The 26,867-nt window shown below is 37.8% G+C and overlaps 5 protein-coding genes across 7 annotated transcripts; 3 read left to right on the top strand and 2 right to left on the bottom strand.

Annotated features, from left to right (window-relative positions):
• Window positions 1-199: 199 nt before the first annotated feature.
• LOC127253179 (autophagy-related protein 18f-like) lies at window positions 200-6,527 on the bottom strand. 2 transcript variants are annotated; one of them, XM_051277626.1, is made up of 7 exons: window positions 5,474-6,527; window positions 3,532-3,996; window positions 3,006-3,434; window positions 2,249-2,482; window positions 1,361-2,146; window positions 1,097-1,257; window positions 200-622 (listed from the first exon to the last, which is right to left on the bottom strand). In XM_051277626.1, the coding sequence occupies exons 1-7, from the start codon at window positions 5,690-5,692 to the stop codon at window positions 280-282; spliced, it is 2,637 nt and encodes an 878-aa protein (XP_051133583.1). In that variant the 5' UTR covers window positions 5,693-6,527; the 3' UTR covers window positions 200-279. The 2 variants fall into 2 exon arrangements, with proteins under 2 accessions (XP_051133583.1, XP_051133584.1); XM_051277627.1 differs by having other exon boundaries at window positions 3,532-3,922; window positions 5,474-5,635.
• Window positions 6,528-7,270: 743 nt separating this feature from the next.
• Window positions 7,271-15,721, top strand: LOC127253177 (uncharacterized). 2 transcript variants are annotated; one of them, XM_051277622.1, is made up of 20 exons: window positions 7,271-7,587; window positions 7,733-7,821; window positions 7,958-8,067; window positions 8,164-8,218; window positions 8,351-8,439; window positions 9,147-9,213; window positions 9,297-9,359; window positions 9,586-9,756; window positions 9,918-10,011; window positions 10,091-10,170; window positions 10,285-10,360; window positions 10,543-10,586; window positions 10,720-10,787; window positions 11,331-11,413; window positions 11,517-11,674; window positions 11,775-13,095; window positions 13,190-13,470; window positions 14,057-14,290; window positions 14,386-14,542; window positions 15,065-15,721. In XM_051277622.1, exons 1-20 carry the CDS (start codon window positions 7,476-7,478, stop codon window positions 15,391-15,393), a joined length of 3,681 nt encoding a protein of 1,226 aa, XP_051133579.1. In that variant the 5' UTR covers window positions 7,271-7,475; the 3' UTR covers window positions 15,394-15,721. The 2 variants fall into 2 exon arrangements, with proteins under 2 accessions (XP_051133579.1, XP_051133580.1); XM_051277623.1 differs by lacking the exons at window positions 7,271-7,587; window positions 7,733-7,821 and having other exon boundaries at window positions 7,983-8,067; window positions 8,337-8,439.
• A 239-nt stretch (window positions 15,722-15,960) lies between these two features.
• Window positions 15,961-16,775, top strand: LOC127253178 (protein CHLORORESPIRATORY REDUCTION 41, chloroplastic). The gene has a single exon (XM_051277624.1). It carries the CDS (start codon window positions 15,996-15,998, stop codon window positions 16,581-16,583), a length of 588 nt encoding a protein of 195 aa, XP_051133581.1. The 5' UTR covers window positions 15,961-15,995; the 3' UTR covers window positions 16,584-16,775.
• Window positions 16,776-18,790: 2,015 nt separating this feature from the next.
• On the top strand, window positions 18,791-23,347 carry LOC127253175 (putative multidrug resistance protein). The gene is made up of 7 exons (XM_051277621.1): window positions 18,791-18,998; window positions 19,116-19,170; window positions 19,261-19,448; window positions 19,596-20,053; window positions 20,137-20,677; window positions 20,808-22,765; window positions 22,847-23,347. Exons 1-7 carry the CDS (start codon window positions 18,816-18,818, stop codon window positions 23,220-23,222), a joined length of 3,759 nt encoding a protein of 1,252 aa, XP_051133578.1. The 5' UTR covers window positions 18,791-18,815; the 3' UTR covers window positions 23,223-23,347.
• Window positions 23,348-24,199: 852 nt separating this feature from the next.
• LOC127253354 (uncharacterized) lies at window positions 24,200-26,581 on the bottom strand. The gene is made up of 5 exons (XM_051277910.1): window positions 26,416-26,581; window positions 26,234-26,331; window positions 25,988-26,087; window positions 24,995-25,177; window positions 24,200-24,606 (listed from the first exon to the last, which is right to left on the bottom strand). Exons 1-5 carry the CDS (start codon window positions 26,470-26,472, stop codon window positions 24,484-24,486), a joined length of 561 nt encoding a protein of 186 aa, XP_051133867.1. The 5' UTR covers window positions 26,473-26,581; the 3' UTR covers window positions 24,200-24,483.
• Window positions 26,582-26,867: the final 286 nt, after the last annotated feature.

Raw genomic sequence — 26,867 nt, 5'->3', positions numbered from 1 at the left:
GGTGGTGTTGGTGGCGGCGGAAATGGAGGAGAGGAAGGTGGTGGCGGCAGATGGAGGTCTAGGGTTTAGAGTTCCAAAAAATAAATAGATAAAATATTTTTAATTAAATGTGTAAATTATAATAAATAAATAAAATATGCCATTATTCCATTCCATTCCTGTATAATTTGGAACCAATACCATGCATCATCCACCAAGATATTAATACAATATATATACATCAATCCTTTTGTTCACAATGAATAAGAATAATACTAACATATAAGTGAGCTTACTTGTTCACCCAAATTCATTTGATTTTTGGTGCTGCTCCATCTTCATCTTCAACCCATTCCTATTTCGGTCATTCTGTACACACCTAATATCTTCTTCATTCACATTATTATTATTATTATTTACACACTCTGCATCCTCCTCCAACGAAGACACAGTCGGCGGCGGCGTCGCAATCACAGTTTTGTTTACAAACCCCGACGCATCACCAGCACCACCATCATCGTATTCATTATTATTTACACTCCCTACATATTCAAGGGAACTGGCAGCGCTGCCCTTGCGAGCTGAGCTGCTGCTGCGGCTCCTGTTGTTGTCTCCTTCGTTATTTCTATCTATACCGGATATCCTGAACGTAGAGTAGATCGTAAATGGAAGCACACAAATGGGTAATCCAGCTAAAGATTGAGTCACAGCTTAAAGATCGAATTCTGGTCAAGGTTTTATAAAGCATGTATGTATATTTATATATAAGTAAATTTAACAATACATCGATAAGTTAATACACTCAATCAAGTTGCATGCTCAAACATTTAGGCCCGTATTTTAATAAGAACAGTAAAATAAATATTATTCCATAAGTCATCTTACATCAAAGGCAACCAACCGCACATCAAATTCCGATCAAGAACTTGGAGGGATGGCTGAGTGGTTTAAGGCATTGGTTTGCTAAATTACACATTTTCTTTGTACTACGAAAAACGTTAACACAAAATTGGATGAAGAAAAATGAATATAAATATAGATAACACAGAATTGGATGAAGAAAAAATGAATATAAATTTAGATGACTGAGAAAGTGGAATAAAACAACCAAACATACCTTCCGTGAAGACTCTTAGTAGTTTGAATGAAATCAAGAACAGGAACCAAGCCTTTTGACCTTGCTTCGACACCACGGACGGGATTTCTTTCGATCTCAATCTCCCCCCCACCGGCATCTTCTTCGTCTATACCACCAGCCAACATACACTGAAAACATGTCTACACCGGAGAAAGAGTATCATTTACTAAAATGAATGCATAGAATAGCATACACAAAACCTATTTTATCTAATCTTCGACATCGATATCAAGAAGGAAATACCTCGGAACTAAACCACAACAGGTTCGCGTTTTCGTGCATTTGAAGCTCTGCTTCAGATATATACATGTTATTCCGTTCTTCAGCAGCAATTTTTTCTTTCGCGCCTGTATTCAAAATATCAGATAATATGCCATTCGTGATTTCCGCCCTTTCCGGATGCACTTTACTGTTATCTGCATTTCCATTTTCTCCATAGCTGTCGATATTATCCCCCCAGTCCTTGCGGTTTTGCTTTTGACAAATATTCCACTTCTGGATTGCTTCGACAGTTACCCCAACATCAGAATTGAGATTGGATTCTAAATCGGGATTACCTCTAGCTGTAGAGTAGAAAGCAGGAGAAATGTGCAGAGCGTGTTGAGTGACTGAACCAGACTGAGAGAAAACAAGAAAGTAATATTTTTCCGGTGAGTTGTTCCTGCACACATCGTTGGCATTGCAAGTGTAAAATGCCGATGCAATTGCTCCTGTAACAGAACTTGATTTTCCAGTTGCAGCTGAAGCAGCGCCACTAACCGTCTTTTTCCAACTGTTATTACCAGATCGTATTCGGCTAACAGCAGAGAGAGTGACAGGAGGGCCATATGTACAGATTTGTTGCTGCTTCAGCACCTGTAGTCCTGAATTCGGAGACGTGTGACTGTTTTGTGCATTAAAATACGCGTTGTTAGATGGAGAACTAACCATCCCCCCTGATGGAGAAATGCCGAAAAGATGATTTGTCCCCCTGGAAGAACTGATCAAAATCCAACGGCTGTCGCTACTAAAACTTATATCCCGAATAACCTGCAAAAGAGTATTGAGGTATTTAATTCGCTAGCTGAAAACAGAATTATAATTAAGAATTAAAAGTTCAGAATCAGGGAAAGGAAGATGATGTCATCTTACAGCATTTGTTAAACCACGTTGCAGCCTGTAAAGATGGACGTATGTTGGTCCGGAAGTTTCTCTACTCTCCCCAGAAAGTCGGGGCATTATACGGAAAACATTAATGTTGTGTCCCTGAATCGAAGCTGTCACTAGAAGCACACCACTTGGATCAAAACACAGAGATGAAATAGGGCTCTTATGTGCCCTAAACTGACAAATAACACCTTTGCTGACGATGTCTCTTACAACGACCTGATAAACAATAAAGCCCAAATTTGCTTGATGGTTAAAATATGATACTCACAAACAAAAGGTATGGAAAAGAACAAGTATCTGTGTTCATTAAATTAAGTTCGTGGTGTTTCAATAAAGCAACTTGCTCTCCATAAAAGGAGCATGCCTACCCAACCTATAGCTGTCAAAATAGCCTAACGGGGCAGCCTAAATACATAAACACAATATTCTCAAAATTAAAACTAAGCTAAGCATATCGTGGTCAAAAATGCTCTTCATTTCCTTTCGCAGTTGCAATCTATAGATTAAGTTATGGACTAATTTGAAAGTTCTTAAGAAACTAATATAAAGTATAATATTAAAATTATGATAGATAAATTTTAAAAAGATATATAACATAACGTAACAAAATATTATATTTAACTCAACAGGTTCAACCTACTTTAACGGTCCTACCCGACCATCTCAAAACAAATAAAATGAAATAAAAATCGAAATAGAAGCAATTATATGAATTCACTGGGAGGATATAGCATCATACCATTCCAAGACTCTCTGCATCCACTCCTTGTCCATTAGTCATGCCATTTACACTAATATTAGGTGTCCCGGTCTGAAATCTTTTGCCTTCAGGCAACTGCTCGGTATAGTAGCTTGATAGCTTCTTATATCCCATGTCCCCTAAAGTCACAATACCAGCCGCAAGATGCTTACTTGACTCTTTTGCATAGTGTGCAACAAGGCTTACGTTTGTAGGAGGAGAGGGAAAACTAGGAGAAGAGGAGAGATGTTGCGGCATCACACGACCAGAATTTGTAACTGTAACCTGACTTCCACTATAAGCCATCCATCGAGGGCCAACTGCAAGGGGTCCAAGGCCTATATCTGCAGATCCATAACATCCAGATGGCACTGGGTTTGTAAGAATTGTATACTCCTTCTCCAATGTAGCAGCATTGAGACAATGTATCTGTAAAACTAGGTGTATTATTGCCTGAATAAGAAAGAGGTGAAAATTGCAACAAAAAAATGCAAAATCTTGCAATATTTGGCAGTTTAGAACAAACCTGAGCTGATTGCAAAACAGCAACAATTCGGGAGCTACATCGCACAACAAGGACAGCTGATCGAAATCTTAAAAGATGTACATATGATTGAGATCTCAAGGAATAGAACCAAACCACTGTAGGAACATATTTGTCATTAAATGATCCTTGTCTTTGTTGGAAAGTAACATTATAAAGGGTATCTAGTCCATCTTGTACATTAGTGTCACCAGAAAAAGATCCATCAGCACAGATTGCCAGCAACGGGTGACTTCCAGAAATCCTATTTCCAGAATGATCTGATGCCACAGGTTTTGATAGCATCTGCATAAACGAAACTGGACCATCGTGCCTGGATACTAATTTTCTAATGTCATCGGCTACTTCTACATCCCAGATCTGAAATCCATAACTGAAACCCAGAAGAAGAACCTGATGTGTCAGACCACTTTCAAGTTCAAGTTTATCAAATCCAGCCCAGGAGACCTGAAAATCGAATATGTACATATAATGGAGCTATTTTTACATGGAACTAAATAAATACATGAAATTCAAGAACAATACAGTTCAAACAGTTGATCTCAAATGAGTTTTAAAGCAAACAGCAAAATAATTAGTTAAAAATAAGAAGGCAACAATCATGTACCTATAGAATAAGCCTAAACCTGTGGAGTCAATTTGCACATTTTAGCAGGTATTGAAGTGATAATACTTAAATGAACCTTCTTGTACTCTCTCAATGCATATTCCAACCATGGTTCATCAAAGTGAATTAACAGTTAGGTTGAGGGTTTGGGATTCAAGTAAAGGAAGAACCACTTAAAAAGGTTACATATAAATGAAATTTACAAACTAAAATTGAAAAAATTTGCGACATTTGAGATTCACATAAAAGATTTGTGCATCAATAACGCAAGTAAACGTTATCAAGATATAGGAGTGGAACATATAATTTCAACAGGCTACATGGTAATTGATGTTGTATCATCCAACAATGTAAATAGCACTGCATATAACAAAACAATATACCCCAACCTATGCATCAAGGAAGTAAAATTATTTGTCAGGTCAGTATAATCAATCTGTAAATGAAATAATTGAAGCAAGGAACATGAATTCAGCCTAACATGGCAAAATTACTAAGAGGGTAAAACATTTTCTTGGCAGTTTCTAGTTCCATCCAACCAATATAACAATACAAAAACAAAAACACACAAGCACAAGCACAAATAAGCATGTAGTGACAACATTTCCTTCAGGCCAGACAAAAATATAAACGCTGCTATGAGATTCGAAAAACAACAGCACTTTATTCAATACTCATGTAATAGACATAAAATTGAACTAAAAATGTAGGGTTTTTCCATGGGAGACAATAGATGATTCTGCTGTGTCAACAACTTCTCAACCTTACATTCCCCAACTCCAAAACAAGCATAATAAGATTTAAAAAATAAAACAACACTCTGTACATAAAAAATAGCTTGAATAGTGACAAACAATTTTCTCCATCCAAGTACCTTAGCTAAAAAGTAACATTCAGACATGCTCAAACGCACTAGCAAAAATAATTACTATTTCAGAGATTAAAAATTTGCATTCCCAACTTGCATAAACACACCCATGACAACAATAATCATTTCCTTTTCCCAACAATTTCATTCATGATGAAAACAATGCGGCAAATTTGAATACAAATCCAACCAAGCAAACAAATACTATCAATTCAAGGACTTGTTACAATAGTCATCCTAGAAACAATCATCAAACGAATATCTCATTATTAACTATTTAAAGCAAGCTGATTGCAGGATCATTGACCCCACACTCTACGCCTAGCAAAACCACCACAATTCACCCAATCAAATTCCAAAAACCATGAATTTCAATACAAGAAACAACAACAAAAACCATCAAAAATCTGCCACCAACATTGAAGTAAGAGATAAAGAAGAAATTCCACCTGATCATGGCTGCCCTCACCATCCCTCTCAACAATAGCCGATGCAGCAGAAGCAGCAGATCTTACAGTAGAGGCCACTGTGGATGCTCCAGATGACACAATCCTCAGATAACCAGAAAGTGTCCTGAACGAACTTGGAAGGATACCATTGTTATGCCTGCCAAAGCGTGGCACCACTGCGCCACCACCACCACCACTTCTCTGGCTATCATTCCTCATCCCCAAAACCACCACCAAATAGCACTCCACAAACACCTTTTTCTCACCTCTCCAATTTTAACTTAACCACGACAGAACTGCAAAACAAAACACTTCCAAAATCATCAAATTGCAACATCAGTGATGAACAGATTGAATCGCCACCGAAGCCTTCTTCCAATAGCTTATTCAAATTAATCCCGTATATATATATATTATATTTATATTATCCGATCGTAGCTTGCTACCAATGAAACTGAACAATACAGAACAACAATATCTCCAAAAACTCCTTTGCGGTATGTACAATTTCTTCCTTTAGTCCGCTTGTTTCGAACAACACCACAAACCTAACTCAAAATGAATGAATTTTCACACTGAGCAACAACAATTCATCATCTAACAGCAATAATATACACAAGTAGCTTGTACGATTTAAATTTTTAGGGTTCCGCCGGGAAGAAACAGATGCGTGTAGAATCGTTAAGTTAGAGCGAGAAAGTGAAGAGTCGAAGCAGAGAGAGAATTATGGATTGGGATGAACTAAAGAAATCGAAGACGACTCTTCGAATTACGTCTCTTTGCCCAATTATTTTTCGTCTTTCGAGAATCTATCTGATGAGTCGAACACAAGACAACTCCGCCGCACGTCTTCTCCACCACGGTCATAACCAGTTTTTTCACCGCTGTCGGAGATGGGAATGCGCCACGCGCAGAGTCAGGGAGTTTCTGCACGCGCGATCGTCGAGACGACACGTGGCGTGCTGGGAATAGCGAGTGGTGAAGAGGTGCGTCTGTGGGAAGGTGATGGATGATGTTGTGATGGAGATCAGATCCAACGGCTGGAAATGTCTGTGCGCTGGAATGGGAGAACCGAATTGTTTTATAGTAATTTAAAAAAAAGAAAAATCGGAAATGGTCGGATGGAATCCGGGAGAATGTACGAGGCATTTTTCGTTGGCGGCAAGTCACCAAAAACGACGCCGTCTCGGTATATTAAATTGGCGGGTAGTAAATTAGGGCTTTTATGTTTAGCCTCGATCAGGCCGGGCCTGGATAACAAAAAAATAGTTTCGAGTTATCCTTTGGGCTGGTCAGCCTGAGCCCAAATCAAATCAGTCCCGTCTCATTTGGCCCAGAATTAAAACTCATATTTTTTATTAAAAAATTTAAAATAAATATCTTTATATTCTTTTTTATATTACATACAAAATATTTAAAGAATTTTATAAATTACAATATATTATATAAATATTATTATATTTATATTACATACTACTAATAAAAAATTAAAAAAAAATGTATTTTATATTAATATAATACTAATATTTTAATAAGCCTAAAAAAAAAAGCCAACCGTTACTTTATTCGGGTGGAAGTAGTAATATAAAAAGAGGCAAGAAGACATCTCCCGCCAGGCGCCAGCGATGTATCTGTCACTGCCATCTCGAGATCCAATGACACCCATGCAGGGTTATAATCACCTGCATCGCACTCAATCTACAATCATTGCTCCATACCTTCTCCGCCATCAATGATTCGTCCACGTGTCCTATAGGCCCCACATAAATTCTCCGCACGTGCTGGCCGATCTCCCACGTGAGAGCCGATTTTTTGCTGCCTTTCCTTTCCTCCCCCATTGTTCATCCCCTGGAGGAGCTCCATCCTCCGACCCTCTCCCGATCTCGTGATTTCTGGCCGCTCCGGCGACGCCGCCGCCGTTAATATCTCTGCCGTCGCTCCGAATTTCCGGCCTTGAAGCTTGGAATTTGCATTCGTTTGATTGAAAAGAATCCGAACAGCGATGGAATCTATTTTGGCCCGAGCTTTAGAATACACCCTCAAGTATTGGCTGAAATCGTTCTCCAGAGATCAGTTTAAATTGCAGGGAAGGACCGTTCAGCTTTCCAATTTAGGTAGATTCTCGTGCTTTCGATATGGCTTTAAGATGCATTCTGAATCATATATTTTGTTCGATTGTGCTCGCGTCTGTAGCTACCAATGGAGGTTTTGGGGATTTTTTGTTTCGGCTTGCGTAATTGGCAACATTTTTTGTGGTAGATATTCATGGAGACTCGGTGCATGCAAGTATAGGACTTCCGCCGGCGCTCAACGTCACCACCGCCAAAGTTGGGAAATTGGAGATTATAGTTAGTAATTCAATTCCTTTTACTTAAACAATTATAATATCTATTAGATCATGGATTTCGTATTGAGGTTTGGATTATGTGATTTGTGAATCGTGCTGGTTCTGGGCTAACATAAAATATCCTCTTAATCATGAAGCTTCCACCTGTAAGCAATGTTCAGTTGGAACCAATTGTGGTGCAAGTTGACAGGCTTGACCTAGTCTTGGAGGAAAATGATGACGCAGATGCATCTCTCAGTTCGAGCAGGTTCTTCCACAGTCTCAGAATGCTTACTTTAGGCTGATCAATGGTTTTTGGTAGTTCTTATAGCTCGAAATCTAACATAAATATTTGTTCCTGCAGTGCTGTGCCCTCCTCCGGTCCTGCGAAGGGCAGTGGGTATGGATTTGCTGATAAGGTTCATTGCTGCTTCCTGTTGCGTGATTGCATAATTTTGTGCTATCATAATCTGAGACTATTGTTGTTTGGTTTTAGAGCATATTATGATTTGAGTTGCATAATAAATTTTATGTCAGTCTGTACTTGTCAGATTGCAGATGGAATGACATTACAAGTGCAGACTGTAAATCTCTTACTTGAAATTCATGGTAGAGGTCGAAGGAAAGGAGGAGCAACTTGGTAAGTTTTGGCCCTTTGCTTCTTAACGAAGATTTTCATGATGAAGATCCACCCTTGATCCATAGTGAGGCAAATTCTAATATCCAACTAATCATCCTTTTTAGTTTTTAGTAAAACTGTTTTCTTTTAGGTATTGAGTATGGACAATCTTTTATTACCTTTGCCATATTGTTTCGCTTATGAAACACATTTACTTGGGTACATGAGGCATCTTGGAAGATTTTTTTTTTTTTTTTTTTTTTTGCAATGGAAAAGTGATATCTGTAATGATTTATGAAAGTTGTTTCTGGAAGAATAAATGTAAGTTTCTACAAACAGCCTACCATTAGCTGCTATTAGCTTGTGTGTTTTCTTGAATGATAAATGTGGCCTTTACTAGCTGAACTTGGCTTGAGTGAAGCTAGTTGCTTAAGAAGTCTCTAATTCAAGCCTTTGTGCATGCAAAAAACCTCATTGGGAATTGTTTCTGAATTGTAGTTTATTGTAATGTATGAATTGTTTCTTTTATATAGAGGTGTGAACGATAAAGTCAATTTGTTATAAACAACTATAGATGAATCTATGAGGGGTTATGGTTTGATGAAGAATCTAGAAATTATTGACATTTTGATAAATGCTAGATTATAATTTTGTTGGAAAAATGAAGAGCGTCACCTTTTCCTTTTTAGAATTTTCAGTGCTTCCATTATTCTATTTCCATTCAACAGGGCTTCACCCATGGCTTCCATCACTGTCCGCAACCTTCTTCTCTATACAACAAATGAAAACTGGGAGGTTATGCTCTAGACCATTCTAAGAATTGTTGGTTTATTTGTAGCAGGATCAATTTTTGCCATCTGAACTAACTGCTCTCGCAGGTTGTAAATCTCAAGGAAGCTAGGGACTTTTCAAATGACAAGAAGTTCATTTATGTGTTCAGAGTAAACTAGCTAACTTTTCTTCTGTACTTACTGTTCTCCTTCAATTCTTTATGAATTCCTGAACTGCTATAGAGGTATATATGAATGAAGAGCATGCTGTTTATTCATCGCTATTCTCCGTTCTTTCTGAAATGGCTTCCTGGGCGTAGTTTCCGTAGTCATTCTTGGATACCATTTCTCCATTTCAGATATTGATTGACCAATATTTCTACTTTTTGACAAACAGAAACTTGAGTGGGAACATTTGTCTATTGATCTCTTACCACATCCGGATATGTTCTCGGACCCAAGCTTTTCAAAGCCTGATGAAGGATCTAATAGAAAAGATGAAGATGGTGCTAAGAGAGCATTCTTTGGCGGGGAGAGATTCATTGAGGGAATATCGGGGGAAGCCTATGTAAGAAACTTACTGATACTAATGAATTCATCTTCTACGGGAGATAGTTATTTCTTTACCAAGCGCAAAAGAAAACTTGAACTTGTTTCTATGAAATATTATTTTGACATGTGTTTCGCTTATGAAACATTTCAAATACTTGAAATGTTGTTCATCTACAGATTACTATTCAAAGGACAGAGCTAAATAGCCCTGTGGGGCTTGAAGTGCAATTGCATGTTTCAGAAGTTGTTTGCCCAGCTCTGAGTGAACCAGGCAAGTATTTTTTTGTTAATGCCTTTTTTGGTTCTTCTTGGAGTTTCTCTATTTTTAACATAACACCTCATATTGGTAGGTTTACGAGCTCTTCTCCGTTTCTTTACTGGAGTGTACGTTTGTTTAAATAGAGGCGATGTGAATCCACTTGCACAGAATGTATGATTTCTTCAACTTCTTGTGTTGAGTATATTTTCTTCAACTTGATAACAATTTGCACTCCACCAATGAGTGTTTCAATAGGTATCAACTGTTTTGCCTCTTTCTTGACAGCGGTCTGTAGAAGCAGCTGGTCGTTCTTTAGTCTCTATAATTGTGGACCATATATTTCTCTGTATAAGGGATTCTGGTAAGTTTTTCATCCAGAGAGCCTATGCCTATTTTTCTTTTTTTCTCTCTCCTTCCAAATTGATCAGTTTGAATGGATTGTACTTGTATTTTCCCATGCAAGTGTTGCTTTATTTTGTTTAAAATCACAAGTAGTCCTTTTCTTTTCTAAATCTCGTTCTAACAATCTTATATGGCTTGCAGAATTCCAGCTAGAACTTCTGATGCAATCACTATCCTTCTCTCGGGTTAGTTATGTTTGATTTAAAGAAAAATCACATTTCAATGCATGCAAAATTCCTTGAGCCAAGTGAATGCATATGCCTGTGTTGAGGTTTTTTCCTGCTTGGTGAAAGACTGAGGTTTCTACAATTGATTCAGGCAAGTGTTTCCGATGGAGCAACTGCAAAGTACTTGACCCAGGTTATGGTTGGTGGGTTTTTCTTGAGGTGAGTTGATAATAGTTGCATTACCGGTTTGGTGCAACAACCATTTAGTGTGATCATCTCATGGACTTAAATAAATTTTGTGCTCCAAACAAGCATGGGATACTGGGTTAGAAACTAGGTACAAGTTAAGAAACAAGTGTCATGATAAGCATTGCTAAAGAATATGGATGGCAGGGTCCTGACAAATTGCAAATAGCTGGCTCTCTTGGTGTTATACTCTCTACAATCAATTTCTGAAGCCCTCATTTGAGCTTTTGATACTTAGTTTTAGGTTAAACTTTAAGATAAGATCATTTGCTTTGGAAAGCATTTGTATTAAGGGCATTCTATCAGAGCTTCTACTTGCAACTCAAATTTAGTGTTTTGAGATTTCATTTGATATAATATTTTATCAAAAGGATCTACCCTTCTGAGCTATATCTGGGGGTTTGAGTAGTCGTCTGAAATATAATTTTATTGGAACAACATTTGGATAATGTTCTTGCTTTTCAATGTCCATTGGATTAATGTATATTTTTCCTGATCTAATGAAATATAATGCAGGGATACGTTTTCACGTCCTCCATGTACCTTAGTACAGCCTTCAATGCAAGATGCTTCAGTAGAGTTACATGACCCGGACTTTGGTATGATGTTACTGCATAGGTTTTATATATGCTTCCTGTACGGATTTTCTCAATGTATGTTTCTTTTATTTATTCATCAATATGTGTTTTGTTGATCGTACAGCCAAGGACTTCTGTCCTCCAATATATCCTTTGGGGGATCATAAGTGGCGAGTAAATTGTCATGTGCCCCTGATCGGTCTCCATTCTCTCCAGTTATTGCCGTCCCCAAACCCCCCAACATTCGCAACCAAAACTGTTATTGATTGTCAGCCCCTGATGGTTGGTATTCCACATTAAGTTTCTATATATATCCATATATATATTCTGTCTGAAGAATCTTCTCACTGCTAATGCCCATGTATCTTCTTTTGGATTTCAGATTCATCTTCAGGAAGAATCCTGTTTGAGGATATCATCCTTTTTGGCTGATGGAATTGTTGTTAGTTCTTCTGATGTACTGCCAGATTTCTCAATCAATTCCCTTTCTTTTAATCTTAAAGGTTTGGATGTTACAGTACCACTTAAGATAGGAACACAAGAATGCTTGTCCAATGATTGCAATATGCCATTTCAGAGTTCCTTTACTGGGGCAAGGCTTCATATAGAAGATTTGATATTTTCGGAGTCACCTTCCCTGATATTAAAGTTACTGAACCTAGAGAAGGATCCTGCATGCTTCTGTCTCTGGGAATCCCAACCAATTGATGCCAGCCAGAAGAAATTAGCCACTGGAGCTTCTTTAATTAGTTTGTCACTAGAAACTGGCCATAAAACAACTAGGAGCAACAGTTCTTGTGAGGACTTATGGAGATGTGTTGAGATGAAAGATCTATGCCTCGAGGTAGCAATGGTGACTGCGGACGGTAGCCCTCTAACAAATGTCCCACCTCCTGGAGGTGTTGTTAGATTTGGGATTTCTTTCCAACAATATGTTTCTAATAGTTCTGTGGAGCAACTATTCTTTGTTCTAGATGTCTTTGCGTATTTCGGCAGGGTCAGTGAACAGATAGCTGTAGTGGGGAAAAACAAAAAGGAAATAAATGATGAGGCTTTAGGTGGAAATATTATGGAAAAGGCTCCTGGTGATACTGCTGCAACTCTAGCTGTGAAGGATCTGCAACTAAAATTTTTGGAATCTTCTTCTTCTGATACCAAGGGCATACCTCTAGTTCGTTTTATGGGCGATGGTTTATCTGTCCAAGTCAGCCATAGAACTTTGGGTGGTGCGCTTGCAATATCATCTTCTGTCCGGTGGGAGAGAGTTGAGGTGGACTGCACTGATACCGTGAATGACTTCAACCATGAGAATGATTCCGACTCAAATGTTCTGAGAAGTAGTAATGTTGATCAAAGAGAATATGGTCAATTAAGACCTGTGTTTTGGATACATAATAGCAGGACAAATGGATCAAACCATAATTCTTCTGTGACACCATTCATAGATGTGTCCACCGTCCATGTAATTCCATATAGTGCACAAGATATTGAGTGCCATAGTTTAAATGTGTCGGCTTGTATTTCTGGTGTCCGCCTTGGTGGGGGAATGAATTATACTGAATCATTGCTTCATAGGTTCGGGATTCTTGGTCCTGATGGTGGGCCGGGAGAGGATCTTACTAAAGGATTAGAGCAATTATCTAAGGGACCATTATGGAAGCTTTTCAAAACCTCTCCACAAATTATGGATGGGATTCGAGAGAGTATGAACTACTGCTTGTTTACCTACCGTTTCAATTCCTCTTACCTTTGATATTTCACATATATTGACTTTGCTGTTTTAACTTTTCCGCCCAGATGGAAGTTCAGAAGATGGAAAGGATCACACCCTCTTGCATGTCGGGCCACCTGATGATGTGGATATGTCTATTGAATTAAAAGATTGGTTATTTGCTCTTGAAGATGCTCAGAATATGCCAGGTAGTTTCCTTGATTCAGAAGAATGTCATAGAGAAGAGAGGAGCTGGCACACGACATTCCGGAGCATACATGTCAAAGCGAAAAGCAGCCCAAAGCTTGCAACAGCCGACAATAATCAAACCAGTGAAAAACAGAAGCATTCTATTGACTTGATTACTGTAAGGACTTGCTCTCATTCCTTATATCAGCATTGGCCTTTTTAAGTTCAATTTAACTTTACAAAAAAAGTTGTTTGGCATGAAGATGCTTATGAACCATTCTTCTTCCCTATTAACTTAAGATTTCACCTTTTCACGTTTACTTGGCTGGTGTCAGAGATTTTTCTACATTTTACATGGTATCTTTTTCATCAATTCATGTCATTCTTGGTCATTGACAAATATGGAATTTGTTTAGTAATGGAGTCGAATGAAAAAACACTTTGTGGGTGTGATTCCTTGAAGTTTGAATTTGTATTTGGGGTTTGGGAATTGTAAAGAAAGTTCAAATCAAATAGTGTTTGGTGGGATAAAAGTAGGTTGTGATGTTATGCTTCAAATGAAAAATTGATTTCTGTGTAATTTACTAAATAAAAAATAAGTGTTTAATTTGATAGTTTTGAGGGGAAATTTTTCATAAGTAGTATGTGACCAAAACTAGGCCTTGAAAATGAGTTCTATCATTCTTAATAAATCACTTACACATTCACCATTACTATTTTGCAATGTTGATTATCTCTGAAATCAATCTATCAAATGGTTGCAGGTTGGCTTGGATGGATTACAAATCTTAAAGCCGACCTCGCCCCAGGTAATGCTATCGAATGGCATTTCAGAGAAAGAGATCTCACCAAATGGTTCCAAAAGCGAAAAGCAATCTGTTGGCAAGCATCAAGGTGTCAACATGGCAGTTGACATTGTAGCTTCTGATGAAGACGATGGTAGTGATGCAATGGCCAAGTGGGTTGTTGAAAATCTCAAGTTTTCAGTGACTGAGCCGGTAAACCGAGTTGCATTTTAGTGATTTTATAATGACTGATTTTGTTGTCCCGCCTTCGCTTGGAATCACTACATATGCTAATTTTACTTTGATAGATTGAGGCTGTAGTAAAGAAGGATGAGCTACAATATCTGGCTTATTTGTGCAAGGCTGAGGTCGAATCTCTCGGCAGAATAACTGCTGGAGTCTTGCGGATCCTCAAATTAGAGAGCTCTGTCGGCTCAGCAGCAATCCACCAACTGAGCAACTTAGGTAATCTCAATTCAATTTATTTAACAACCATCTTCAAAATAATCGTGCGCCACTCTAATGATTTAAGGCTTTCTTTATTTAAGCGTTTTGGATGATTTTGAAAATATCAAAAAAGTTGGATATTTAATCCAGTATGATGTTTTCTGAGATAAATAATTATTTGATGCTATTTCCTTTTTTACAAAAAAAAATAATAATAATCTTTTGTTAGATGAATAGTGCCTAATCTTTTAGAAATGTGAATGTAAATAGAGCATAAGTTTTAAACTTAACATAATATTCTATTACTCTCTTTGTTATCCAGATGTATGCATGTGGGTGTATATCTTTTGCCTTTTATAGTAAAAAATATGAAAGAAATAGTATGACCTTTTTTTAAGAAAATGTATTGCATCTTAAAAAAACAAAAATAAACATAGATTTGGATAACAGAGGGAGTATTATTTTAGCTCCCCCGGTAACCTCTACATTTCTTGACATTCTACACGACTTTCTTGATTATTGTGTTCTCTTAATATGCAGGAAGCGAAGGCATTGACCGGATTTTCACCCCGGAAAAGCTAAGCAGGGGCAGCAGTGCCAGCTCTCTGAGCCACTTGCCATCCGGCAATGCGGACAGACGAAGTTGGAACTCTGGCACAGAATCAACAGTGGCTTCTCTAGAGGCAGCCATTGTCGAATCACAGAAAAGGTGTGCTGCTCTTGCAGAATTGAGCAATTGTAAATCGGAATCAGAATCAGAATCAGATTCATCATCCCGGAAATACCTCAACAATGTGAAAGAGTTGAATGAGAAGCTCGACGGCATGAAGAAATTGTTGGAACAGCTGAAAAGTGAGATTTTGAAGTAAACAACAGACAACAAACACAGGTAACAGTTTTTCTCCAAGTTCATCTCTGCAATTCTTTTTGTATTCAAGGTGTTTATATATATATATATATAGAGAGAGAGAGAGAGAGAGAGAGAGGGAGGGAGTTTTTAGTTGCAATTTTGTAGCATTGTAAAGTGTGGTTGAGGTTTATTATGGTGATTCTAGATTGATGTGGTATTGTATTGTATTTGTTTTTGTATTTGTGTAGCAAGGATGGCAATGTCATGAGCGCCTCTCTCTCTCTTTGTACAATTTTGGTAGAAAGGAAATGATTAATTCAGATCGTGCTTATTTTACCCGCTCTAAACACATCCAGATAAAAGAAAATTTATATTTTTTATATTCCAATTCAAAGTATCAAGAATTAAATATAAGGAAAAAAAAAAAGAAAAAAAAACCTAAAAGAGCGCACATAATTTTTTTTTATTTAAATTAACATTTGGAAAAAGTAAAAAAATTGAAATAGTATTTTTTTTTTTTTTACATTTTCAATAAAAAGAACCCATGATAAAAACACACAGCAACAGCAACTGCTTATTTCCTTATCCATTTCGAGTGCACAAAATCAAAATATCACACTTATGGCGACCGCTTCCTTTCTCCAATCCCTCCCATCAATCCCCCGCCCATTCCGCCCACCCCCACGCGCCTCCTCACACCCCCACGCGCAGCCGGAACCCCCGGAGTTCCCCACCCCACCCTCGGAGACGACGACGAGCGCCGACAAATTCCCAATCGAGAAGCGCCGGCCATCGGAGATCATCCGCGAGCGGCGGCGGCGGCGGCGGGACTTGCCGGAGCCGCGGAACCTGGAGATCGGGTGGAAGCGGACGAAGCCAATCCCTCTGGAGAAGCCAAAGGGATACGTGATAATGGATTTTCTGGGGAAGCTGGCGGGGCTGATGGAGGGCGGCGAGTTCGGGTCGGCGGCGCTGCTGGCTAAGGCCGGCGAGATAGTGGCGGAGAGGGCGAGGGAGGAGGCGGAGGTGCTGATGGAGGAAGGGGAGGTGGAGGGAAGGATGGTAGTGGAGCTGGGGAGGGTGCTGAAGCTCATGGAAATGGATCTCGCCATGCTCAGAGCCGCCGTCAAAGATGACACCGCCGCCGACCGCCTCCGCCAGGCTCAGGCGCGCTGCCGCCAGGCCATTCTCGTCGCCCGCTCTTTCTGACCTCACCCCACCATATATATATATCGTCATGTTTGATAATACTAGTGTTTTTATTTAGTTTGAGATTATTTTTATGTTAAATATAGAAGGAATATTGATATAGTAATATGTAAAACAATCCGTGTACCAATCAGAATTCAGCTCGCAAGCCATGCAGATCGGGAATGAGAGTTTGATTTATTTTTTTCTTAATGTGAAAACTCTTGGTATGAGGAACCGGCAAGAAAATCACATTAGGCGAATTGTTAGTATGATTGATTAAACTTGGGCTCGTATTTGAACTCATGACCTTACAAATAATTTTTTAGATCATTTTTTACTGGACAGAAAAAATGACAATTATATTCGATTAGATCCTTGGTAAATAAGAATTATTATTTTTTTTAGAAAAATGCAAAATGTATTGTGAGTTTACAAGATCTAATTTCGTTCAAAATAATTGAATCTAGCCACCAACAGAAAGGATCTTCTGATCAATCTAAAGATCATTTAGAATCTATTACTAACGAGGATTCTGTTTCAGTAGACATCCGAAATCTAAAAAAAAAAATATGTAATATATTAAATTCATTTAATCTCTATTAACGGCCGGCGTCATATTCTTTTCAATTCATTTCTATTCAATAACTACTGATATTACATCATAAAATATACTAATATTTCTTATTAATATATTAATTTTTTAAAATAAATAATATGTTTAGTACATTTTTATTAAGTATAGAAGTGTTACTAAAATTGAAAGTAAACACGGAATAATTCCATATATTATCAAACATGTTAAACCTCAATTATTGATTATGTGCCTAATCCAATGATTGAGATATTAACTTTAAATTACACTACTTTCTAACATAAGGTCCAAATCTACTATTAGTATTACTAATATTGGGAATTGGATTGAACACACACCTCCTAAAATCACATAATCCTTGTTCAACCCAAAACTTCCTTGTAGTTATAGCCACCCTTGTATTAGCAGACGTAGGTAAAAATAGAATTATAAATACTGTTATTTGATTATTCAATTTTATTGAATTACCAAACAAAATTATAAATTTTGTTCATTAACCATTCAGTTTTACTGAACACCAGTTTGACAAGGGTAGGCATATTATCAACATATAATAAGTATCTACATCAAACTATACTTTTAACTTAGTTTTTCATGCCATGCAATTTCTCCTTTGATTGAGTCTTCAATCTATCCTTAATTAGGTAATTCCACAAAAATCATCAAACAAGAAATAAACACCTGTTACTAATAAGTTACTATCCAAATTTTATTATGATGTTTGTAGTCGTATTTCCCTTAAAAGTTTAAGTTTAATGAAGAAATACATCATTAATTACCTCATTAATTTTAGTATGATGTTATATAATCTTCGAACAATGCTCGTAGAGTTAACTCTTCCGCTAGGCGATAAAGCAACAAGTCGATAACTATGCAAGAAGAAAAAACATAATTGGCATAAAACAAATAGACGATTGAACTAAAAGCCGTACCTGTCCGTTGCCGTTACGATATATAAAACTGATGTAGACAGGTATATCATAGATCAAACAGGTGGATCATTCAACTGCTGCTCTTCGATATAAGACATCTCGCAAACTGCTGAAAAAGCCGACAACACAAGTGCACCGGGATCGGACTCAGTAGTGAGAGATTGAAAACAGAGCACACAAGACAAATGGGAATATATATATATATATATATATAGATTCGGATAATAATGAAGCATAGTGAATATAAAAGAGTTACACAGTGACATAGAAGATTTCAAACATGAAAACTAAGTTTGGCCCCAGAAAGATTCCAAAGGAATGAGTCAAAGTGCTGAATCACATATCTTACATTGGTTTTTACCTTCAAGATGATCCAGGAAGCAACAAAACCGAGCTTTTCGAAGGGGCATAAATTGCATCATTGAAAGAAAGGTTTCGGACCAGTTCAATAGACATGGATCGTTGCACAACATGTATGTTTTTGAAACCTATGATAAAATAAGAGAAAGAGAGGAAAGTTGAATAATTCATTAAAAAAATAAGAAGAAGAAGAAACAGACATGAGGACAAAAGCCGGCAGGCCTGCAGACGTAATCAAACAGAATCAAAAAATTCTATAGATACAAAATACAGCAGCTACAAATCAATGGTAGCCTTATAGTTTCTCATACTCTACTTTTCTATAATTGGTCGACTGGATATACGATTTTCAGAGGCGACAGCAGGATGGGGAAACAAAATGGGATTTTTCGATATGCAGATGGAAAGGACAAGCTACTGATGTTGTGTGGGACTTTGGGCAGCATGGGAGATGGACTGCAGATCCCTCTAACGATGTATGTTCTAAGTTCAGTGATCAATGACTACGGGAAACTAAACACCAGAATCACTACTAGTTTGGTTGACAAGGTAATGAATGATACAATTTCTATGCAACTATTCGTACTAATTTCCGAGTAGTGAATTTGATGCAATTCTAGATGTAAACATTGCAATGCTAATAAAATTTCTCCTTTCATGTTACAGTATGCACTCAGGCTACTCTATGTTGCAATTGGGGTGGGATTATCAGCTTTTATTGGTAGGTTATGTTCCTAGAGTACGCTACGAAATGATCGTGTTTTCTTTTGTGGGATTCCAAGAACTAATTTTGCATGATGCATTTTCACAGAAGGATTATGTTGGGCAAGAACAGCAGAAAGACAGACTTCTCGTATGAGATTAGAGTACCTGAAGTCCGTTCTGAAACAAGAAGTCGGTTTCTTCGATTCACAAGAGGCAGATTCATCTATTACATTTCAAGTTATTTCCACGGTCTCGTCCGACTCCAACACAATCCAAGTTACCATAGGAGAGAAGGTACTAATATACTGTCATGTAAAATTAATCTTAGTGCAGCAAAGATTAAATCCCTGCCATGGCAAGAAAAAAAATTAATGTGAACTTCCAAAACAAATCATTTTCTCAGCCATATATAAGATGAGCATGTAACGATGTTGATTGCAGATACCTGATTGTGTTGCCTACCTGTCGTCCTTCTTTTTCTGCCTGGCGTTTGCGTTCATACTGTCATGGAAGCTCACTTTGGCTGCCATACCATTCACCTTGATGTTCATCATCCCGGGACTTGGATTTGGTAAGATGATGATGGACGTGGCAATAAAAACAATAGCATCATATGCAGTCGCAGGAGGCATCGCAGAGCAAGCAATTTCTTCCATCAGGACGGTATACTCCTACGTTGCAGAGAATCGAACCCTTGAGAACTTCAGCAATGCACTGCAAAATACAATGGAGCTAGGAATTAAGCAAGGCATGGCAAGAGGTTTGATGATGGGAAGCATGGGAGTCATCTACATTAGCTGGGGGTTTCAGGCATGGATAGGCTCACTTCTCGTCAGCCAAAAAGGCGAAAAGGGCGGAGACGTATTCGTAGCAGGATTCAATGTGCTCATGGGAGGATTGTGAGTTCATCGTTCTATACAATCTTCTCGACTTAACTGGCTGATATCAGTCTCTATCTGTAACTCTGTTTTCGTCATTGCAGAAATATTCTGACTGCCCTTCCAAATCTCACTGCAATCACAGAAGCAAAGTCTGCAGCCATTCGAATAACAGAGATGATCGATAGAAGACCAGCCATAGATTCTGATGATAAAAAGGGAAAAGCTCTGTCTTATGTGAGAGGGGAAATTCAATTCAGAGGAGTATACTTCACTTACCCTTCAAGACCGGAGACAACCATTCTGCAAGGCTTAGATCTTACAGTTCCAGCAGGTAAAACTGTCGGTCTTGTCGGAGGCAGTGGCTCAGGAAAATCTACCACGATTGCATTGCTGCAAAGATTCTATGACCCAATAGAAGGTGAAATATTATTGGATGGATATAAAATAAATAGACTCCATCTCAAATGGTTGAGATCCCAAATGGGACTGGTTAATCAAGAACCAGTCCTCTTCGCAACATCTATTAAGGAGAATATATTATTTGGTAAGGAGGGAGCATCAATGGAAGAAGTAGAGAAAGCAGCCAAAGCAGCAAACGCCCATGACTTCATAGTAACACTACCAGATGCATACGAAACTCATGTAAGAACGACGTCTCTGTTGAGAAACAATTTTACTGAACATTGTTAGGTCTAATAACAGCAATACATGAAAGTTATTGGTAAGTAAGATTATATAGATTGAACTGACCTGTGTAATGTGGAATCTTCAGGTTGGACAATTTGGAGTCCAATTGTCAGGGGGTCAAAAGCAGCGGATAGCCATAGCAAGGGCCTTGATAAGAGATCCACGAGTACTGTTACTTGATGAAGCTACAAGTGCACTTGATACAGAGTCTGAGCAAATTGTCCAGAAGGCTATAGACCAGGCATCCAAGGGGAGGACATCCATTATTGTTGCTCATAGACTCTCTACAATCAGAATGGCCAATCTGATCGTGGTTCTCAACTCAGGAAAAGTCGTTGAATCAGGCTCGCACAATGAGCTTATGCAGCTGCATGGTGGAGAGTATGTCAAAATGGTAGAGCTGCAAGAATCAGCAACTGCAAACACTGCCACAACCAGCTTAAATTATCCAATGGGAAGAAATCAGTATAGGATGATGATACCTCCTCCCAGCCCAGCAAGTGTGATGTCAAGCCCACGTACTCCTTCCGTGCACCCATTTAGCCCTGCACTTTCCATAAGTACACCTTATTCAGCTCCTTACTCTGTTCAATATGAGGGGGCATATGATACTGATGATGAAGATACACAGCAACCGGCGTATCCAGCTCCATCACAATGGCGGTTACTGAAAATGAACAGACCAGAATGGAAAAGAGCTTTACTCGGATGCTTAGGAGCAATAGGCTCTGGAGCAGTCCAACCAATAAATGCCTACTGTGTGGGGGCACTTATAGCAGTTTACTTCAGAACAGAGAAACCATCAATTCCATCTCATGCAAGGATTTTCTCTTTTATATTTTTAGGCCTCGGATTCTTCAACTTCTTCACCAACATTCTCCAACACTACAACTTTGCTGTCATGGGAGAAAAGTTAACTAAAAGAGTCCGGGAGATGCTTCTGAAGAAACTGATGACTTTCGAGATAGGATGGTTTGATCAAGATGAGAACACAAGTGCTGCTATATCTGCAAGACTATCCACAGAGGCTAATACAGTTCGTTCACTTGTTGGGGATCGCATGTCACTGTTAACTCAAGCAGTTTTCGGAGCTACCTTTGCATACGCTCTGGGGATTGTTTTAACATGGAGGCTAGCCCTTGTCATGATGGCAGGTCAACCCTTACTCATCGGAAGCTTTTATGCAAGGAGTGTTCTGATGAAGAGCATGTCTGCAAAAGCTCAAATAGCACAAAAGGAGGGAAGCCAACTTGCAAGTGAAGCAGTCATTAATCACCGAACTATAACAGCCTTTTCATCTCAGAAACGAATCGTTGGGCTCTTCAGAGACACACAAGAAGGCCCAAGAAAGGAGAGTGTCAGACAATCTTGGTTTGCAGGATTTGGCCTCTTTAGCTCACAATTCCTCGCAGCAGCTTCAACATCCTTAGCTTATTGGTATGGGGGCAGGCTACTGGTACAGGGGTTGATCACTCCTGAGAGACTTTTCCAAGCATTCCTAGCACTTCTATTTACAGCATACACCATTGCAGAGGCTGGAAGCATGACAAATGATTTATCCAGGGGAAGCAATGCTGTTCGATCCGTCTTTGCCATCCTTGATCGGCAGAGTGAGATTGACCCAGAGAACCCGTGGCAACCAGACGCAAGGAAGAGCAGCAGAATTAGAGGCCGGGTGGAGCTAAGAAATATTGTCTTTGCCTATCCATCAAGACCTGAGCAGTTCATCTTAAAGGGCCTCAATCTTAAAATCAGTGCAGGAACAACTTTAGCATTAGTTGGCCAAAGTGGTTCAGGAAAATCAACAATCATTGCCCTCATCGAGAGATTCTATGATCCAATTAACGGCTCAGTAACTATTGATGACAGGGACATCAGAGATTACAACTTGAGAACATTGAGATCACACATTGCATTAGTCAGCCAGGAGCCTACCCTCTTTGCAGGAACCATCTACGATAACATTGCCTACGGGAATGATAATGCAGGGGAATCAGAGATCAGAAAAGCAGCACAACTTGCAAATGCACATGAATTCATAAGGTATGCAATATATAAATATTTCATAAATATTTCCAATCCTGCAGTCCACTTTACAAAAACATGTTCATATTTTCATAACAGTGGAATGAAAGATGAATATCAAACTTACTGTGGAGAAAGAGGAGTTCAGCTCTCTGGAGGCCAGAAACAAAGAATAGCATTGGCCCGAGCCATCTTGAAGGACCCTGCAATCTTGTTACTTGACGAGGCAACTAGTGCTTTGGATAGTGTGTCAGAAAGTTTGGTACAAGAAGCACTACAGAAGATGATGGTTGGTAGGACATGTATCGTTGTGGCTCACCGGCTATCCACAATAAAGAAATCGAACACCATTGCTGTGATCAAGGATGGGAAAGTAGCAGAACAAGGATCACATTCAGATTTAATGGCAATAGGAAATCGTGGCTCATATTTCTCTCTAGTCAAGCCACAAGGAGGGAACTCTCCTTACCGCTAAAATTAGGGATATATAAAATTTATAAATTAAAGAACCAGGTCTTCAGATCCATGGTTTCTCACCTATGTACTTCCTGGTAATAACTTCAGTATAAATTTTGTAATTCGGAGAGGAGAAATTCTATACACCCAAAATAACATTAAAAAGAAAAAAGAAAAAAAGAATCAACTTATTTCAGAATATGTAAGGATCATTTAAAAAGAAAAAAGTGAAAACACAGGGCACCAACTTACCAGTCTTTACCTTTAAAAACGCATGACCCCATCACAAAGCTATATTTTGTGCAGCAAAATGATGAGCAGACCTGGAAATCAATGACACCATGACACCTCACCACCAATCAGTTTGGAAAACACATTACCCAGACAAGTTTTTCTTCTGTTGAGGTTTTTTCTTATAACCCCAGCAGAACATTGCTACTGGGTGGAGACCATAGGGGTGTGGAACTGTTTTGCGTGCTAAAAATTGTAAATTTTAGTGAAAGCCATTGCTTTTGACAATTCATTGCATTTTGGAGCTTTAGATCAAAGTCCAGGGTAGCAAGTGTTCCAGGTAACAGTGGAAATGCCAATTTTGTTAAGGACAGAAACACTGAAAGTGCACCAGTGCAAACATCTGGATCCTATGTTTATCTACGTAGTGTTACCATTTACTTACACCCTATTTCTTTCATTTACTTCTGGAGTTACTAATGATTTCCTCAATTTAATACTAGCTACTAACAAATTAATATTTTCTTTAGTATTGAAACCATAAAGTTGCTTTGCAAGGACAGATGTTCCATTTCAACTTGGACTAACGTTTTCTTTTTCTATAAATGCAAGCTTCAAGAACAAAAATGAGAGAGATAGATCTAGAGAGTTAAGAGAATGCATCATTACAATCACTATTTGAAATGATTCTCCTGCATTATTGATTAATGTGGACAGAAGAGTTAAGAAATGATCCCCAAGAATGATTTAAGTACAGAAATGACAAGAAGCTATATTTTAAAGAATCACCTTCTTTGGCAATAGCAAAAGAGAATGTATAAGGGAACATTAATTTGTCATTACAAAAATAAAAGTGTCACAAAATCCAGTGATACTACTTAAAGAAAAATAATACTAATAAAAGTTATCCCTTGTTATCAGTCCTTGGTGACCGCCACATGATATTGTTGACAAAATGTTCACCAGAGTAGAAGTAGCGTCATTCAAATGAAAAAGAACAAAATCGAGAAGGACAATGGACTGCATACACTTAGAGAAAATGAAAAAAATTACTCATCATCTTTGTAGGGGTATTCCTCAGGAACTTGCTTCAGAAGTTTCACTTGCATCTCAAATACATCGTCTCCTTTAAGCATGTCATGAATCCATGTCACCTCAGTTTTCATAGATACCTAAATAAGGGAAACAAAAATGTAAGACTTATTAAGATTGCAAGACTTGAACTGGCCTTGATCTGTGAAATAAATTCAACATACAAACTTATTCTATCGCTAGATCACCCCAGCATGAGGCAGAGGCAGAAGCAAAATGTGAGGTACCCTATTGGTTACACAAGCTTTTATAAGGGTAACAAGGAAAAACAAAACCACTCATACTGTTACTTATTCTACAGCTTCACAGTTCTTGCACAGCGGAATCATGCAGTGACAGACATTATATCAATTTTATATGCCAAAATAACAGTCCAAAGATGTAAACAGTAGAATGTATAAATTAACACATCAGACAACAGCATTGAAGGTATCAAATCGGCATGTGTTTGGGAAAAAAAAAGCTCACCATCTCAAGAGCTCCTCTGACAACTCCACTTAAAATGCTGCAATAGTGAAGACCTTGGCAAGTATCAGGAAGCTCAACAAACTCAACCAAAGGATTATCCTCCAAAATTAGACTACAGGTTGTCCCCTCTGTGTCCCAATTAGTGACCGATGCAGTAACTCCCAAAAACATTTTGAATCCAACCTGTTATATAAAATATTAATAAGAGATATAAAAACACAAAAATCTTATATGTAGATAAAAAGGTAATGTTTGCAACAAGCACCATATTATTAGTTTCAGCTAGCTACATCTTTTCTGAGTGAGCTTCATTAACTTTATGCTGCAATGGTTCTGTGATGGCTACTCATAAGCATGTATCTAATCTAAGGTTGTGTTTTCTGGAGAATTTTTGAAATTTAAGTGATTGGTTATGATTTCAAACCAATTTTACCACTATTCAGTCAGCACGATTCTTAATTAAAATATACAATTTACTCTCACAAAACTTAACATCGAAATACTATTTAAACTAAAATTCAAATAGGAAAACCCAAACTCAAATCAACACAATGAAACCCAATTTTTTTAATCCAAAGACATCAAAACAATTACCTATTTTTTATTTTTTATATTATAATAAAAATCAATTTTATATTTAAAATATCACATCAATACATATTTATATCATGTCATACAACTATTTCAATTTAAAATTTTAATCAAAACTCAAACCCCCAAACAAACACATCCTGAGTAATTGTATATACATGGTAGCAAAATCATTGTTGAATAAATATTTTTGGTATGCAGATAACGATAATTCCTCTCAGATTATCTAAATATTTACCAAACAGAGAAACCACTGCAGTGCAGTGATGGTGGGATACAAACTCTAATACACATCATAACAATAATCCTAAAAGGTTTAAAAATCAAATTCTTTGATTAATCAACAAGATAACTGTACAAAGTTGGGAGATAATAAATCAACAAATAGCACGAGTGTACGACCTTGGCAATCATTTCAGCTGTTTCTCTAAAATCAACACATCTCGAAACATTAGATTTTGCGAGAAATTCATCCACTAGACGCACTCCGATGTTATATCCCCTGAAATGAACAAAAATACAGCAGTGTCCATAATATTTAACACATAACTAGTGTAGCAATTGGAGAAGAAAAGCAAACATTATTAAGCAAAAGAACTTGCGTGACTCTTGAAGATTCGGAACTCAATGAGAAAAGTTAAAAATCACATTTGATCGAGCTGTTTGTTGACCTCACCCACCTCCTCCAGATCGGCGAGCAATTGGCGCACGATCGCGCCGTAAGTCAGCGTAAACAGCTCTGCATTCTGCACCAATAGTTATAAAACCATCAATCATACATTAAGTTGAAAACTATCAGTGTGCGATAGAGCGAAAGAGAGAGCACTTACCACGCGATCAACGCTGGCGAAAATCGCGTCGCCGGATTTGGGGACAGCGGGAGCCATGAAAGATGGGAGGGCGGTGGATCTTCTTCAACGGTAGGATTGAGTCAGGATTTTGATTTGCGAGGCTATTCAGGATTTGTTGATTATTATGGTCTCGAAGACCACCTCGGCGGAGCTGTTTCGCATCCGCAGCGTAAATATAAAATAATAATAATAAATTATTACAATCTCCGACCGTTGTGTAAATTATGTTTAATTTTTTTAAAATAGCATTAATTGTATTATTTTAAATATTAAAAAATTAAATTTAAATAATTATTTAATGTAATATAAATAAATATTTATATAATATTTTAGTATAATATAAAAAATAAAAAATAAAATATTTAAATTAATATTTTTAAAATAAATTACTATTAAATAAATCAAATGGATTTTAGAAAAATGTATACGGC

Source organism: Andrographis paniculata, unplaced genomic scaffold, assembly GCF_009805555.1.
Source record: "Andrographis paniculata isolate CXL003 unplaced genomic scaffold, ASM980555v1 Contig50END, whole genome shotgun sequence".
Taxonomy (NCBI): domain Eukaryota; kingdom Viridiplantae; phylum Streptophyta; class Magnoliopsida; order Lamiales; family Acanthaceae; genus Andrographis; species Andrographis paniculata.
This window is presented reverse-complemented; position numbering and strand designations above follow the sequence as displayed.

What these genes read in the sequence shown, in the direction of transcription:
- LOC127253179 (XM_051277626.1), bottom strand. Translation starts at nt 5,692, where the DNA reads ATGAGGAATGATAGCCAGAGAAGTGGTGGTGGTGGTGGCGCAGTGGTG. An exon ending in GTGAGGGCAGCCATGATCAG is followed by an intron (nt 3,997 to 5,473) that starts GTGGAATTTCTT and finishes TTCGATTTTCAG; the next exon opens with GTCTCCTGGGCTGGATTTGA. An exon ending in ACTAAGAGTCTTCACGGAAG is followed by an intron (nt 623 to 1,096) that starts GTATGTTTGGTT and finishes CTCTACGTTCAG; the next exon opens with GATATCCGGTATAGATAGAA.
- LOC127253177 (XM_051277622.1), top strand. Translation starts at nt 7,476, where the DNA reads ATGGAATCTATTTTGGCCCGAGCTTTAGAATACACCCTCAAGTATTGG. An exon ending in CAACAAATGAAAACTGGGAG is followed by an intron (nt 9,214 to 9,296) that starts GTTATGCTCTAG and finishes CTGCTCTCGCAG; the next exon opens with GTTGTAAATCTCAAGGAAGC. An exon ending in TGAATCCACTTGCACAGAAT is followed by an intron (nt 10,171 to 10,284) that starts GTATGATTTCTT and finishes CTTTCTTGACAG; the next exon opens with CGGTCTGTAGAAGCAGCTGG.
- LOC127253178 (XM_051277624.1), top strand. Translation starts at nt 15,996, where the DNA reads ATGGCGACCGCTTCCTTTCTCCAATCCCTCCCATCAATCCCCCGCCCA.
- LOC127253175 (XM_051277621.1), top strand. Translation starts at nt 18,816, where the DNA reads ATGGGGAAACAAAATGGGATTTTTCGATATGCAGATGGAAAGGACAAG. An exon ending in GGGATTATCAGCTTTTATTG is followed by an intron (nt 19,171 to 19,260) that starts GTAGGTTATGTT and finishes GCATTTTCACAG; the next exon opens with AAGGATTATGTTGGGCAAGA. An exon ending in AAGTTACCATAGGAGAGAAG is followed by an intron (nt 19,449 to 19,595) that starts GTACTAATATAC and finishes TGTTGATTGCAG; the next exon opens with ATACCTGATTGTGTTGCCTA.
- LOC127253354 (XM_051277910.1), bottom strand. Translation starts at nt 26,472, where the DNA reads ATGGCTCCCGCTGTCCCCAAATCCGGCGACGCGATTTTCGCCAGCGTT. An exon ending in TCGCCAGCGTTGATCGCGTG is followed by an intron (nt 26,332 to 26,415) that starts GTAAGTGCTCTC and finishes CTATTGGTGCAG; the next exon opens with AATGCAGAGCTGTTTACGCT. An exon ending in AACAAACAGCTCGATCAAAT is followed by an intron (nt 26,088 to 26,233) that starts GTGATTTTTAAC and finishes TGTTCATTTCAG; the next exon opens with GGGATATAACATCGGAGTGC.